The sequence below is a fragment of the Panthera onca genome, chromosome Y (assembly GCF_046562875.1).
Source record: "Panthera onca isolate mPanOnc1 chromosome Y, mPanOnc1 haplotype 2, whole genome shotgun sequence".
Taxonomy (NCBI): Eukaryota; Metazoa; Chordata; class Mammalia; order Carnivora; family Felidae; genus Panthera; species Panthera onca.
This window is the reverse complement of record NC_138358.1, coordinates 22,059,685-22,072,593: the sequence shown is the minus strand read 5'-3', so window position 1 is coordinate 22,072,593 and position 12,909 is coordinate 22,059,685. Positions and strand designations below refer to the sequence as shown.

The window sequence follows — 12,909 nt, the reverse complement described above, 5'->3', positions numbered from 1 at the left end:
TATTTACTGTTCTTTGTTTAGCTCTTTAGGTGTAAGGTTAGATTGTGTATTTGGGACATTTCTTGCTTCCTTTTCAAATATTTATTTGTATATTTATTTATTTAGAGAGGGCACAAGTAAGCTGGGGCAGAGAGAGAGAGAATGTCATCACCTGATGTGGGATGGGAACTCACAAACCATTAGATCATGACCTGAACTGAAGTTGGATGCTTAACTCACTGAGCCCAGGTGTCCTGGGACCTTTCTTGCTTCTTGAGATGGGCCTGAATGCAATATACATTTCTCCTAGGACTGCCTGTGATGAATCTCAAAAGCTTTACACTGTTGTGTTTGCATTTTCGTTGGCTCCCATACATTTTTTATTCCTTGTTTAATTTCTTAACCGTTTATTCTTTAGTAGGATATTCTTTAACCTCTGTGTATTTGGGGGCTTTCTAAATTTTTTCTTATGATTGACTTCACATTTCATAGCATTGTGGTTTGAAAATACACATTCTATGATCGCAGTCTTTTTGTATCTGTTGAGGGTTGATTTCTGACCCAGTATGTGATCTCTTCTGGAGAATCTTCCATTTGCACTTGAGAAGAATGTTTATTCTGCGGTTTTATGATGAAATGTTCTGAATATATCTGTTAAATTAGGTCCAGTGTGTCATTCAAAGCCATTGTTTCCTTGTTGATTTTCTGCTTAGATGATACGTCCATTGTTGTGTGGTGTTGAAGTCTTCTGTTATTATTGTATTATGAGTTTTTTGAATTTTTTTTTTTAACGTTTATTTATTTTTGAGACAGAGAGAGACTCAGCATGAACGGGGAAGGGGCAGAGAGAGAGGGAGACACAGAATCGGAAGCAGGCTCCAGGCTCTGAGCCATCAGCCCAGAGCCTGACGCGGGGCTCGAACCCGTGGACCGCGAGATCGTGACCTGAGCTAAAGTCGGACGCTTAACTGACTGAGCCACCCAGGAGCCCCTGTATTATGAGTTTTTTGTTTGTGATTATTTGATTTATATTTTTGGGTGCTTCCAAGTTGGGGGCATAAATGTTTACAACTGTTAACTCTTCTTGATGAATAACTCCCTAATTATAATATACTGCCCTTCTTCACCTTTTGTTTCTGACTTTGTTTTAAAATCTTGTTTGTCTGGTATAAGTATGGCTATTCTGGCCTGCTTTTGATGTTTATTAGAAATGGTTCTCCATTCCTTTACTTCTAATCTCCAGGTGTTTTTACGTCAAAAATGAGTGTTGACTAGACAGTGTATCAGTGGATCTTGTTTTTTAATCCATTATCATACCTTGTGTCTTGGTTGCAGCATTTAGTCCATTTACATTCAGCATGGTAATTAAAAGATATGAATTTAGTGCCATTGTGTTACTTGTAAAGTTGGTGCTTCTGATGATGTTTTCCTCTTTTTTTGTTGTTTTTTTTTCCCCAGGGTCCTCCTTAATATTTCTTGCAGTGTTGATTTAGTGGTCACAGACTTGTTTAGTTTTGTTTGTCTGGGAAGGCCTTTATCTCTCCCTCTATTCTGAATGATAGCCTGGCTGGATGATGAGTTCTCAGCTACATAGTTTTCCTGTCGGCACATTGAGTGTTTCCTGCTACTCCTTCTGGCCAGCCAAGTTTCTGTGGACAGGTCTGCCACTAACCTTATATGTCTGTCCTTCTAGGTTAAGGCCTATTTGTCCCAAGCTGCTTTCAGAATTCATTTTATCTTGTATTTTGCAAGTTTCTCTATGATATGTCATGGTGTTGACATCTTTTTGTTGATTTTGAAGGGAGTTCTCTGTGCCTGTTGGAACTGAATGCTGGTTTCCATCCCCAGATTAGGGAAGTACTCAGCTGTAATTTGTTCAAGGAAACCTTCTGACCCCTTTTTCATACTCTTCTTTTCTGGGACTCTATGATGTAGATACCGTATCATTTCATGAAATCACTTCGTTCTCTTCTTTTTTTTTTTTAAATTTTTTCTTCAATGTTTATTTACTTTTGAGAGAGAGACAGACAGAATACGAGCAGGGGAGAGGCAGAGAGAGAGGGAGACACAGAATCTGGAGCAGGTTCCAGGCTCTGAGCTGTCAGCACAGAGTCTGACGTGGGGCTTGAACTTACTGTGAGATCATGACCTGAGCCTAAGTCGGATGCTTAATTGACCAAGCCACCCAGGGGCCCCTATAATCACTTAGTTCTCTAATACTCCCCTGAGGATCTATTAATTTCCTTTCCCTCATTTTTTCCGCTTCATTATTTTCTATAATTTTATCTTTTATTTTACCTATTCTTTCTGATTCTTCAACCCTCATTGTGACTATGCAGTCTGTTTTGCATCTCAGGTATAATTTTGTTTTTCCCCCAGGCTGATTAGCTCTTAGGTCTTTGATTTCTGCAGCAAGGATTTCTCTGGTATCTTCTGTGCTTTTCTCAAGCTCAGGTATTTGTATCATGACTTGATACATCATCTTGTTCAGATGTATTGTTTATGTCTTTTGAGCAAGTCCTTGGCTGTGATTTCTTCTTGACCTCCTTTTGGGAAGAATTCTTCTAGTTATTTTGGCTCAGTTTCTGTGTTTTGCATGTCTTGAAAGCTTGTTATGTTTCCTGTACCTAAGAGTACTGCTATATTAAAACAGGTCTTACACTGTCCAGAATCTGGCACTTCAGGATGTATTTCTGGTCTATGCTCTGTGCACTGTGCTGTTGTTTTGTCTGCTCCTTCCCACTGGTATTGCTCTGCAGAGCTCCTCCTTTGTTGCAGTGGTGGAGTGTTTGAACCTCCAATGAGGTATGCTTTGATGGTTTGCTGAAGTAGCCCTGGAACAAAAATGGGGTGAAAAAAGGAGCAAAGGAAAGAGAACAAAACTTTTTATTTTGGTGAATTCCCCTTTTGTTTCCTTGCCTCAGAAGACATCTAATAAGAAATTTCTGTGGCTAATGTGAAAAAGGTTACTCTGCATGTGCTGTTAGAATTTTTATGAAGTCAGACCTGACATTTAAGTCTTTAATCCATTTTGAATTTTTTTGTGTGTATGCATTGGGTAAGAGACTGGTCCATTTTAATTTGTATGCATTTAGCTGTCCAGTTTTCCCAACCCCATTTGTTCAACTTTCTATTTTTTTCTGCTTTGTTGAAGATTAATTGACTATACAGTTGTGGATTCAGTTGTCTGTTTTCTATTCTGTTACATTGATCTGTGTGTGTATTTTTGTGCAGTACCATACTGTCTTGATCACTACAGCTTCTGTAATATAATTCAGAGTCTAGAATTGTGATGCTTCCAGTTTTAGCTTTGCTTTTCTGGTTTCAAGTTTGCTTTGGCTATTTGGCTTTTTTCGTAGTTCCATACAAATTTCAGGATTGTTTGAGCTCTGTGAAAAATGGTGGTGGTATTTTCATAGGGATTGAAATAAACGTATAGATTGCATTGAGTAATGTGGACATTGTAATATTTGTTCTTCCATCCATGAGCATGGAATGTCTTTCCATTTTTTGTGTCCTCTTCAAAGTCTTTCATCAGTGTTGTATTTTTCAGAGTACAGATCTTTCACCTCTTTGCTCAGATTTATTTCTAGATATGTTATAGTTTTGGTGCTATTATAAATGGGACTGATTCCTTAATTTCTCTTTCTGTTGCTTTATTATTGGCGAATAGCAGTGCAACAGATTTCTGTACATTGATTTTTGTATCCTGTAACTTTGCTGTATTGGTATGTCACGTCTACAGTTTTTGATGGAGTATTTTGTTTTCTCATAAGAGTTTCATGTCATTGTAAATAGTGAAAGTTTGAGTTCTTTAATGATTTGGGTGTCTTTTATTTCTTTTTGTTGTGTAATTGGTGAGGCTAGGACTTCCAGTACCATTTTAAATAACAGTGATGAGAGTCAACACGCCTGTCTTACTCCTTACCATAGGGGAAAAGCTGTCTGTTTTTCTCCATTCAGGGTGATATGAGCTATAAGTCTTTTGTATTGTCCTTTATGATGTTATGTTCCCTCTGCCCTTAGTTTGTTGAGGATTTTTGTCATGAATGGGTGTTGTACTTTGTCAAATACTTTTTCTTCATCTATTGAAATGATCATTCTTATTCTTTCTTTTATTAATATGGTATATAATATTGATTGATTTGCATATATTGAACTAACTAACTTGCAGTGTTGGTTAAATTTACCTTTAAGGAGTCGCCTGGCTGGGTCAGTTGGGGGATCATGCAGCTCTTGATCTCAGGGTTGTGAATTCATACCCAATATTGGGTGTGGAGATTTCTTAAAAGTAAAATATTAAAAAAATATACTTATTCTGAAGTATTCTGTTTTTTGGTGCTATTGTAAATGGGATTGTTTTGTTTGAAAGTTTTTCACCTAGTTTATAGCTAGTGTGTAGAGAGAGACACTGAGTTTTGTATTTTGATTTTGTATCGAGTTACTACACTGTATGCATTTTTCTGTGTCTGTTTTTATAGACTGAATCTGATCATATGTTGATTTTTTTTGTTTTTATATATTTTCTAATTAAATCTTGTGATCCTTTATGCAAATGTATCATTTTTATGCTCATTATCTTGTTTTAACTTCATATAAACCCTAAATATGGAGAGAGAGTAGTATTAAATTCCTTTTATGGACAATGAAACCAGAATCTTAAAGGTTTGTTTTTCTAACTGTAAACTAATAGCCAGGACCAGCTTTTCTAATCTTATCTTTTTGGGAATGATTTTGTGCCCTTGCTGTCCAGAAATTACACCAGCATATGGAAGCGTATTAGAAATGCAGAGTGATAGACCAGTCTCATATTTGCTGACTCTGAATTAATATTTTAACAGAATCCCTGTGTGTTTTGTATGTACATTGCTGTTTGTGAAGTGTTGGTTTATAGCACACTGCAGTTGCAGCACTGTGATTATTTTATTTTATTTTATTTTATTATTTTATTTATTTTATTTTATTTCATTTTATTTTATTTTATTTTATTTTATTTTATTTATTTTATATTTTATTTTAATTTTTAATATGAAATTTATTGTCAAGTTGGTTTCCATACAACACCCAGTGCTCATCCCAACAGGTGCCCTCCTCAATACCCATCACCCACCCTCTCCTCCCTCCCCCTTCCCCCCCCCCCCCCCCCCGCATCAACCCCCAGTTTGTTCTCAGTTTTTAAGAGTGTCTTAAGGTTTGCCTCCCTCCCCCTCTAACCTTTTTTTCCCCCTTCCCTTCCCCCATGGTCTTCTGTCAAGTTTCTCAGGATCCACATAAGAGTGAAAACATATGGTTATCTGTTTTTCTTCACTGACTTATTTCACTTAGCATAACACTCTCCAGTTCTACCCAAGTTCTCCAGTTGCTACCCAAGGCCATTATTTCATTCTTTCTCATTGTCAAGTAGTATTCCATTGTGTATATAAACCACAATTTCTTTATCCATTCATCAGTTGATGGACATTTAGGCTCCTTCCACAATGTGGCTATTGTCGAAAGTGCTGCTGTAAACATTGGGGTACAAGTGCCCCTATGCATCAGCACTCCTGTATCCCTTGGGTCAGTTCCTAGCAGTGCTATTGCTGGGTCATAGGGTAGATCTATTTTTAATTTTTTGAGGAACCTCCACACTGTTTTCCAGAGCAGCTGCACCAGTTTGCATTCCCAACAGCAGCACTGTGATAATTTTAGTTGCCTTTCTTCAGCTATCTTTTAGGTAATTGTAAACTTTCCAACTCTTATTTTTCTCTAAATGAATTGATTCTTTAAAATAATGAAGTGTGGGGCGCCTGGGTGGCTCAGTCGGTTAAGCGGCCAACTTCGGCTCAGGTCATGATCTCGCGGTCCGTGAGTTCCAGCCCCGCGTCGGGCTCTGTGCTGACAGCTCAGAGCCTGGAGCCTGTTTCAGATTCTGTGTCTCCCTCTCTCTGACCCTCCCCCGTTCATGCTCTGTCTCTCTCTGTCTCAAAAATAAATAAACGTTAAAAAAATAAAATAAAATAAAATAATGAAGTGTGAACATATCAAAATTACACTAATAATGTAATAATAATAATTATGTCCCTGATACAATAGTTATACAATAACTATTTTGTATTATAAACTCCCAAAGAGGTTTTTAAATACAGAATTTTGGACTTTATCTCAGGTATGTCAATTTTTAGGAGTCATAGTTATCTTTTTAAAACTCTACAAGTAATTCTCATAAGTAAGGTATCCTAAGAATGACTAAATAAAGAAACGTATGTTGATTCTTACATAATTATACCACTTTCTGGTTTGAAGTGCAGTGTTGGATCTAAAAAGGATCATATTACACCTTCTGTCCCTCTCTGTCTGTGTCTCTCTCTCTCTCTTCCTTTTTTTTTTTTTTTTTTTTTACTTTTTTTTTCTTTTATCTGTCTTACTTAAGTGAATATTAGGCTGTAAATCATTGTTTAGTCATGCATGTAAACTTCTTTCTACCTGTTTAAAGCTGAGAATTTTTTTTAAGAAAGTAAGGAGTAGGTGAAGAAAAGCAGAGTCTAAAAGAACAGTGAGCTTTTTATCTTAATGTGCTAATTTGAAACTAATTGTGGGTATAATCAGTGTGGGAAAACTAATTTTGGTATAATTAGTTAAAAGTTATTTGTTTATTTCTAAGGATAACAAAGCTGATGTAATTTTAAAATACAATGCAGATGAAGCTAGAAGTCTGAAGGCATATGGCGAGCTTCCAGAACATGGTAATGTCAAAGTTACTGTATTTTGCTGTCTTACGAGATTATTGTTGGCATTTACATGAAACAGTTTGATGGAATTTTCTCTTGTTTATTTATTGTTTGGGTATGTAGTTGTTATGAAATTTGTTTTTATTGTGTTTGTTATACTAAATATTAATAAGTGTAATACTTTATAAGCCCTGTTGTATAATAACTTAAAGAATACATTGTTAGAGGATTTTAGCAATTTTCAAGAAATTGCTAGTTTTTAACTAGGTGAGGCAAATAATTAAGATCTTGGTACTGATTTTTATAGAAAACAATGGTCAATTCTTCTTTTTTTTTTTTTTTTTTTGGGACAGAGAGAGACAGATCATGAACGGGGGAGGGGCAGAGAGAGAGGGAGACACAGAATCGGAAAGAGGCTCCAGGCTCCGAGCTGTCAGCCCAGAGCCTGACGCAGGGCTCGAACTCACGGACCGTGAGATCGTGACCTGGCTGAAGTCGGACGCTTAACCGACTGCGCCACCCAGGCGCCCCTCTTCTTAGCATGATAGTCTTCTGTAGTGTTGTGTGTGTTTTACGAGACATTTCTTTCTAACGGCAAACCTATTGTATTCTTGTAGTAAACTTAAAGCGATCATAATATCAAAGAGAAAACAAACTTTTTGCTAAGCTCAGCTTTCACTTGGCAGCTATTTTCTTTTATATGTTTTACTCTATTGAATTTTATTATGAAAATGCAAGATTTTTCCATAAGCCTGAAATTTCTGATGAAATTATTTGCATTTTAAAAGTGCTAAACTCATTGCTTAGGGATAAAAATGATTTAATTAACTCTTTGACAGATTTGGTAAGTTGAGAGACTAGCTGTTTTTAGGAGAACTTTATGTATGCTGACAGTAGGCTCCTAGCCTGTTTCAAACTCCTTAAAAAATAAAACACAGAAAAGCTCCTTGAAGCATACTTGGGAAATATGTAACTACTAAGTGTAACTAGAACCTGCCTACTTTATTTACACTACAGTTTTGAACAAAATAAAAGTACACACATACACCCTTCATTGTAATGACTTAGCATTGAACTTCTTATTTCATTGTGAATTTTCTCTGTGCGATGGGTTGTTCCACACAAGTTAGCAGTATTTTTCGTGTAATGAAATGTTGGTTGAATTGAAATACCACTTCTAAGAATCTTTTTCTAATATAGTTTGTATTTTATATCAGGCTGCTGCTGCTTCTTTTTTTTTTTTTTTTCCTGTATTTATGTGTAAGCAGGGGGAGTGTTGAGAGAGGGGGTGTTGGAAAATCCCACTGGGGCTTCATCTCACAACCACAGTATCATGAGCTAAGCTCTTATCAGGAGGCAGAGGCTTAACCAACTGAGCCACCCAAGTGCCCCAGACTTGTTTCTTTTTATAGACAGTTTATCTAATAACATCATGAATATATGTATATAAGTATATTAATTATTGTCTTCAGCTAAAATCAATGAAACAGATACGTTTGGTCCTGGAGATGATGATGAAATCCAGTTTGATGATATTGGAGATGACGATGAAGACATTGATGATGTAAGTAGTGGATAAAACCTTGTGTTTATTATTTCTTTTATTTATGAATTACATACAAAGAAACCTTTAATCTGGGAATGTTGGAACACTTAAATTCGGTATCTTGTTGAGATCACTCCTTTCATTTGAAAGTTCATTAATGTTCTGAAACCATCTAGTTACACATTTCTTTTCTCTGAGAAACCTTACAGGCCTTTGAAGCATTTCTTTCTGAAAAGAGCAATATTATTTCCTCTAACATAGATACTTCATGATGATAACTTGCTTTAATGAGAGGTAACTATTAAGAAATGTAGCAGTTTTGAGAATGTACCTTCTCCTAGATGAAATACTAGCATGTAAAAAGCTGGTTCTTGTTTGAACCAGCTTGCTGAAGCATTCAAATTGCAATATACTTCAAACCCGAGGTCTGTTGTCAACTTAATGTATTGGGATTACAATTTTATCACGTATCAGTGTTGTGTGGAACGTGGTTATTTCTCTTAGTGATAAAGCAGTTAGAGCAATAAAAGTAATAATGAATGTCTCACTGTTTTGCTGTTACTGTATGTAAATAAAATTCATCCTGATTTTCTTGGCATGTGTGGATGAAATAATTGGGATGGTGATATATCTTAGATTTCTATCAGGCTTAGACTTTTTTTTTTTTAATACCTCTGTAATAAAAAAGTAATTCAGAGACCACAAATCCAAAAATATTAGTGTTAAGTCTTGGATTTAATACTTGGAATTTAAAAATGTGTAGAGCATTTATTCCTGTCAAATACTGTGCAGCACAATTAGTAGAGTTGTTCAAAAATACAAAGCCAGTCTTTGGTAAGTGTAAGTTGAGCACCACACATGATGCTGATGCTGCTGTCACGTTGGTAATCATTGATCTAGATCGGGGATTTCCAGATCTTTTCATCACCAACAAAGCCCTTTATTTTATTAAGAGCATTTTCAGACATTCAGAGAAGTTGGAAGTTTTCGAAGTGAAACGAATGCCTTTACATATAGTACCAAGGTTAGACAATTTACATTTTTCTATACTTGATCTACCAGACCAGTCCTTCTATTCAGCTACAGCTCCATATTATTTTTTAATATATTTCCAAATCATTTAGATTATTTCCATGAATTGAAGAAAATTGAGTACATACCTCCAGTGTAGCTTTTTACCAGATTTTTTTTTTTTTTTTTACCATGTATTTATGCATTTTTAAACATAGGGTACTATTTAATGAAAGTTGTATACATTTTAGGGGCACCTGGGTGGCTCAGTTGGTTATGCGTCTGATCTCTCAGTTCGTGGGTTCGAGCCCCACATTGGGCTCTGTGCTGATGGCTCAGAGCCTGGCGCCTGCCTCAGATTTTGTGTCTCCCTGTCTCTCTGCTCCTCCCCTGCTCATGCTCTCTCTTTGTCTCTCAATAATAAATAAACGTTTAAAAAAATTTTGAAAAAGTTGGATACATTTTAAAACATACCTAGAAGTAGGAAATAAAAAAGGATGAAGAAGAACATAATTGTTAAAATTTTCTTTATGTACCTTATTTGTGGACCATGAGCCAGAGTATTCTTATGACTAAATTAATCCTCTGACAGTAGGGTGATTATTTTCTGTGCCAAAACTTAATGTGACAATTGCATTGTGCATTAAGGACAGATATGAACTTTTTGACAGCTGAGTTAGGTTCAAAGGCTAGGTAGGAGCTGAAGTAGAAGTGTATGTGAATATGAAGAGGATATTTTGGCCTAGGACCCGACTTTCCTAATTTTTAATTTTTAAGGTACTTACAATTTAATTTTTAATATAATTTAATTTTTAATTTTTAAGGCGCTTATACTTCCACATGTGTGTTCCCACTCTCAAAATGTAAGATCTCAAGTCACCAGCATGAAAATAGAGAAGGAGATTGTAAATGTCATTGAGAATAATTTGCATAACATAACATTCTCAGAGAGTTCATAATGACTGCAACAGACAGGAATTGAGAAATACCTAGTATATAAAATTTTTCATTCAAAGGCTTTATATTTCAGATAGTATAAAGGGTCCTTATTATGCAGTAGACTATTTATTGTATTATAAGAATTAGTTTTCAGTGGATTTCATGTTTTTTTTCACTTACAGATCTAAATTGAACATGGTTTCTGAGGATTGTTCTACAATTTGGATTTTGGCTATCACACCTGTTAAAAGAAGACTAAAACATCATTTAGTATGAATGTATTTTGTTAAGACATGCTGATCTATTTTCATTGTTTAAAAGGATTATATTTCTCTAAAAACTGACTTAGCTGAATTATTTAAGTGAAATTTTATTGTTTGGATATAATGGAACTTAGGGGGAAAAGACTGTAATACCTGCTGTTAAACAGTAGAAAGAAACGAAGAAGAAGTGTCTTTTCCACTGTGACTATTTTATTGTAGTTAATAGGTGTTTTGAATAAATTGCCTTATCATCATAGGTTTTGGTAAACCATGTTCCAGCTAGTATGTTAACAGAATCTTTATGTATATTCGAGTTACCTAGATGTTCTGTAAGATTTTTGATATAATTTAAGGAAGGTGGAAGTCCACATTTAAAGTCAAGAAAGGGGGCTATTTTCATATTTATGTGGCCATATGTATTTCATTCTAAGCTTGATAACTTACACATTATTTTCATCATTTTATGTTGCCACCATCATAAAAAAAAAAAAAAAAAAGCATTTCCGAATTGCATTTTTAGGACATCGGTTTAAATAACATTTTTCAATTTGTAATGTTAGTAGTTGCAAAAATTCAGGGCTAGGAAACCTGGTTATCTTTATATTTGAAGTATTGACATATAAGTTGGTAGTGTTTTTACTTAATATTTATAGAAAATTTTTCAAATAAGATAGCTCTGACTGTGAAATAAGTAGGATATTTCTTACACAGGAAAGGTTATGTTAACATATGTGATTTATTGTCAAAGTCATATGCATTGTAACTCATAATTTTGGACTTTATGAGCAATTAAATTACAATGTATAATGAAAAACTAATTTTATAGTAACTTCCATAAAGTAAGTTTTTCTTAAAGTATCCCTTAGCTGGGGTAGCGGGAACCAGCACTGAGAAATATAATAAAATGTGTTGTTGAGTGTATTTTTCCTTGCTTTGTTATTGGTGTATTTTATTTTATGTAGCAACTTCTGTGTGTATTTTAGTAGGAGTTTAGATCATAATCTTTCTATTTGACCTTCTGTTTATTTCAGAGTTATCAACTGTAATAAGGTGAAATTAAAAGCGAGGCTAGTTACCACTACCACTGTTAAAGCTTACACCACATTAATGGAAAGGATTCATCAGGTAGTTTGTAAAGCATAGTTATTTTCCCGAGGAGTTTTTAGCAATGAGTAAATACACTTTGACCTGGTTTCAAAATTATAAATATAACAAATAGAGAGGAGAATAAACTTTCATATTGTTTCATCTCACTTTGCCATAATTTTACTTCCTAAATGTTACAACTTGAGCCAAATCTGATGCCAGAATACATACATAGTTAAATCTAAGAATAAGAAATGAAAATGCACAAATGTAGTTCATGGTTCTTTTCTGTGAAGTTCCTGAACATTTATCAAAGGTGGAATGTGTCTGAGACTGAGGAATTGTTTTTAATACTGTAAAGAAAATATCTGTGAAGAATTGAGTTACGAATTGTCTTCCAAGTAATCAAAACTTGCCTGATATATGTAGCCTTTTATACATAAAAGGATGCTATTGAATTTACATATTCCTCAACATTCTGCCAGGAATGTCAGAACTTTCATATGTGATGCAGTTTGTGTTAAGTAGAGAGCCACTCAAAACATCTTTTTTCTTACTTGTTCCTGTAACAAATATAGTTTGTCTAAAGATTTTCCTTATGTAAACTACACCAGTATTTGTGTTTGCTAGTTGTTATGGTCTGATTGTGCAGTCCTTAAAATTCTTCTGTTGAAACCTTAACATGGTTAAGATGATGATGGTATTAGGAAGAGTGTCCTTTAGGAGGTATTAGGGTCAGTGTTACAAAGAAAGTTTCAGAAGGCGCTCAGCAGAACACAAACAGGAACGACTGGCATGTGCATCCTGGACTTCCAGTATTCACAGCTGTGAGAAATAAAATTCTGCTGTTACAAGCCATCCAGTCTGTAGGATTTTGTTATACCCTGAAAAGACCAAGATTCTGATGATACAGAATTTCTTTCTTGCTGGTCAGGAACAGTCCAGCTTAATGTTTCATCTTGAAGAATACAGAATCATAATTAAACCGTTAGTTGGATTAAAGTTGTAGCTCAGGTACAGGATTCCATGAGAGAGTTTTCCATTTTTTTGTGATGTATTCTTGATGAATGTTGTTTATAAACCTATCTTTCATCTAGACTATACAAATTGTCAGCATACGACTTCAAAGTACTCACATAATACTTTTTATTTTTGTAGGCTCAGTAGTGGTTCCCCATTTTATTTCTGACTTTAGAAATTTGAGTCTTAGTTCTTTTTTCTTAGTCCATACAGCTAAAGGTTAGTCAGCTTTATTGATCTTTAAAAAAAAAGTTTGTTTATTTTTGAGAGAGAGAGAGACAGAGAGAGAGAGAGAGAGAGAGAGAGAGACACTGAGCACAAGGTGGGGAGGGGCAGAGAGAGGGAGATGCAGATCCTG

At 35.1% G+C, this 12,909-nt stretch overlaps 1 protein-coding gene across 19 annotated transcripts in view; it reads left to right on the top strand.

Annotated features, from left to right (window-relative positions):
- The window catches only part of LOC145714947 (eukaryotic translation initiation factor 1A, X-chromosomal), a 795,969-nt gene that overhangs the window by 12,635 nt on the left and 770,425 nt on the right, over positions 1-12,909 (top strand). For 18 of the 19 annotated variants that reach the window (XR_014137081.1, XR_014137080.1, XR_014137079.1 and 15 more), the window contains 2 exons: positions 6,620-6,701; positions 8,159-8,250. Coding sequence is in view for 9 of the 19 variants with exons in the window: in XM_081794506.1 (XP_081650632.1) it covers positions 6,620-6,701; positions 8,159-8,250 (174 nt within the window). In the remaining 10 variants the exon portion in view is untranslated. Of the gene's footprint in view, positions 1-6,619; positions 6,702-8,158; positions 8,251-10,364; positions 11,373-12,909 lie in introns of those variants that run through there. The other variant, XM_081794509.1, reaches the window with a different exon arrangement.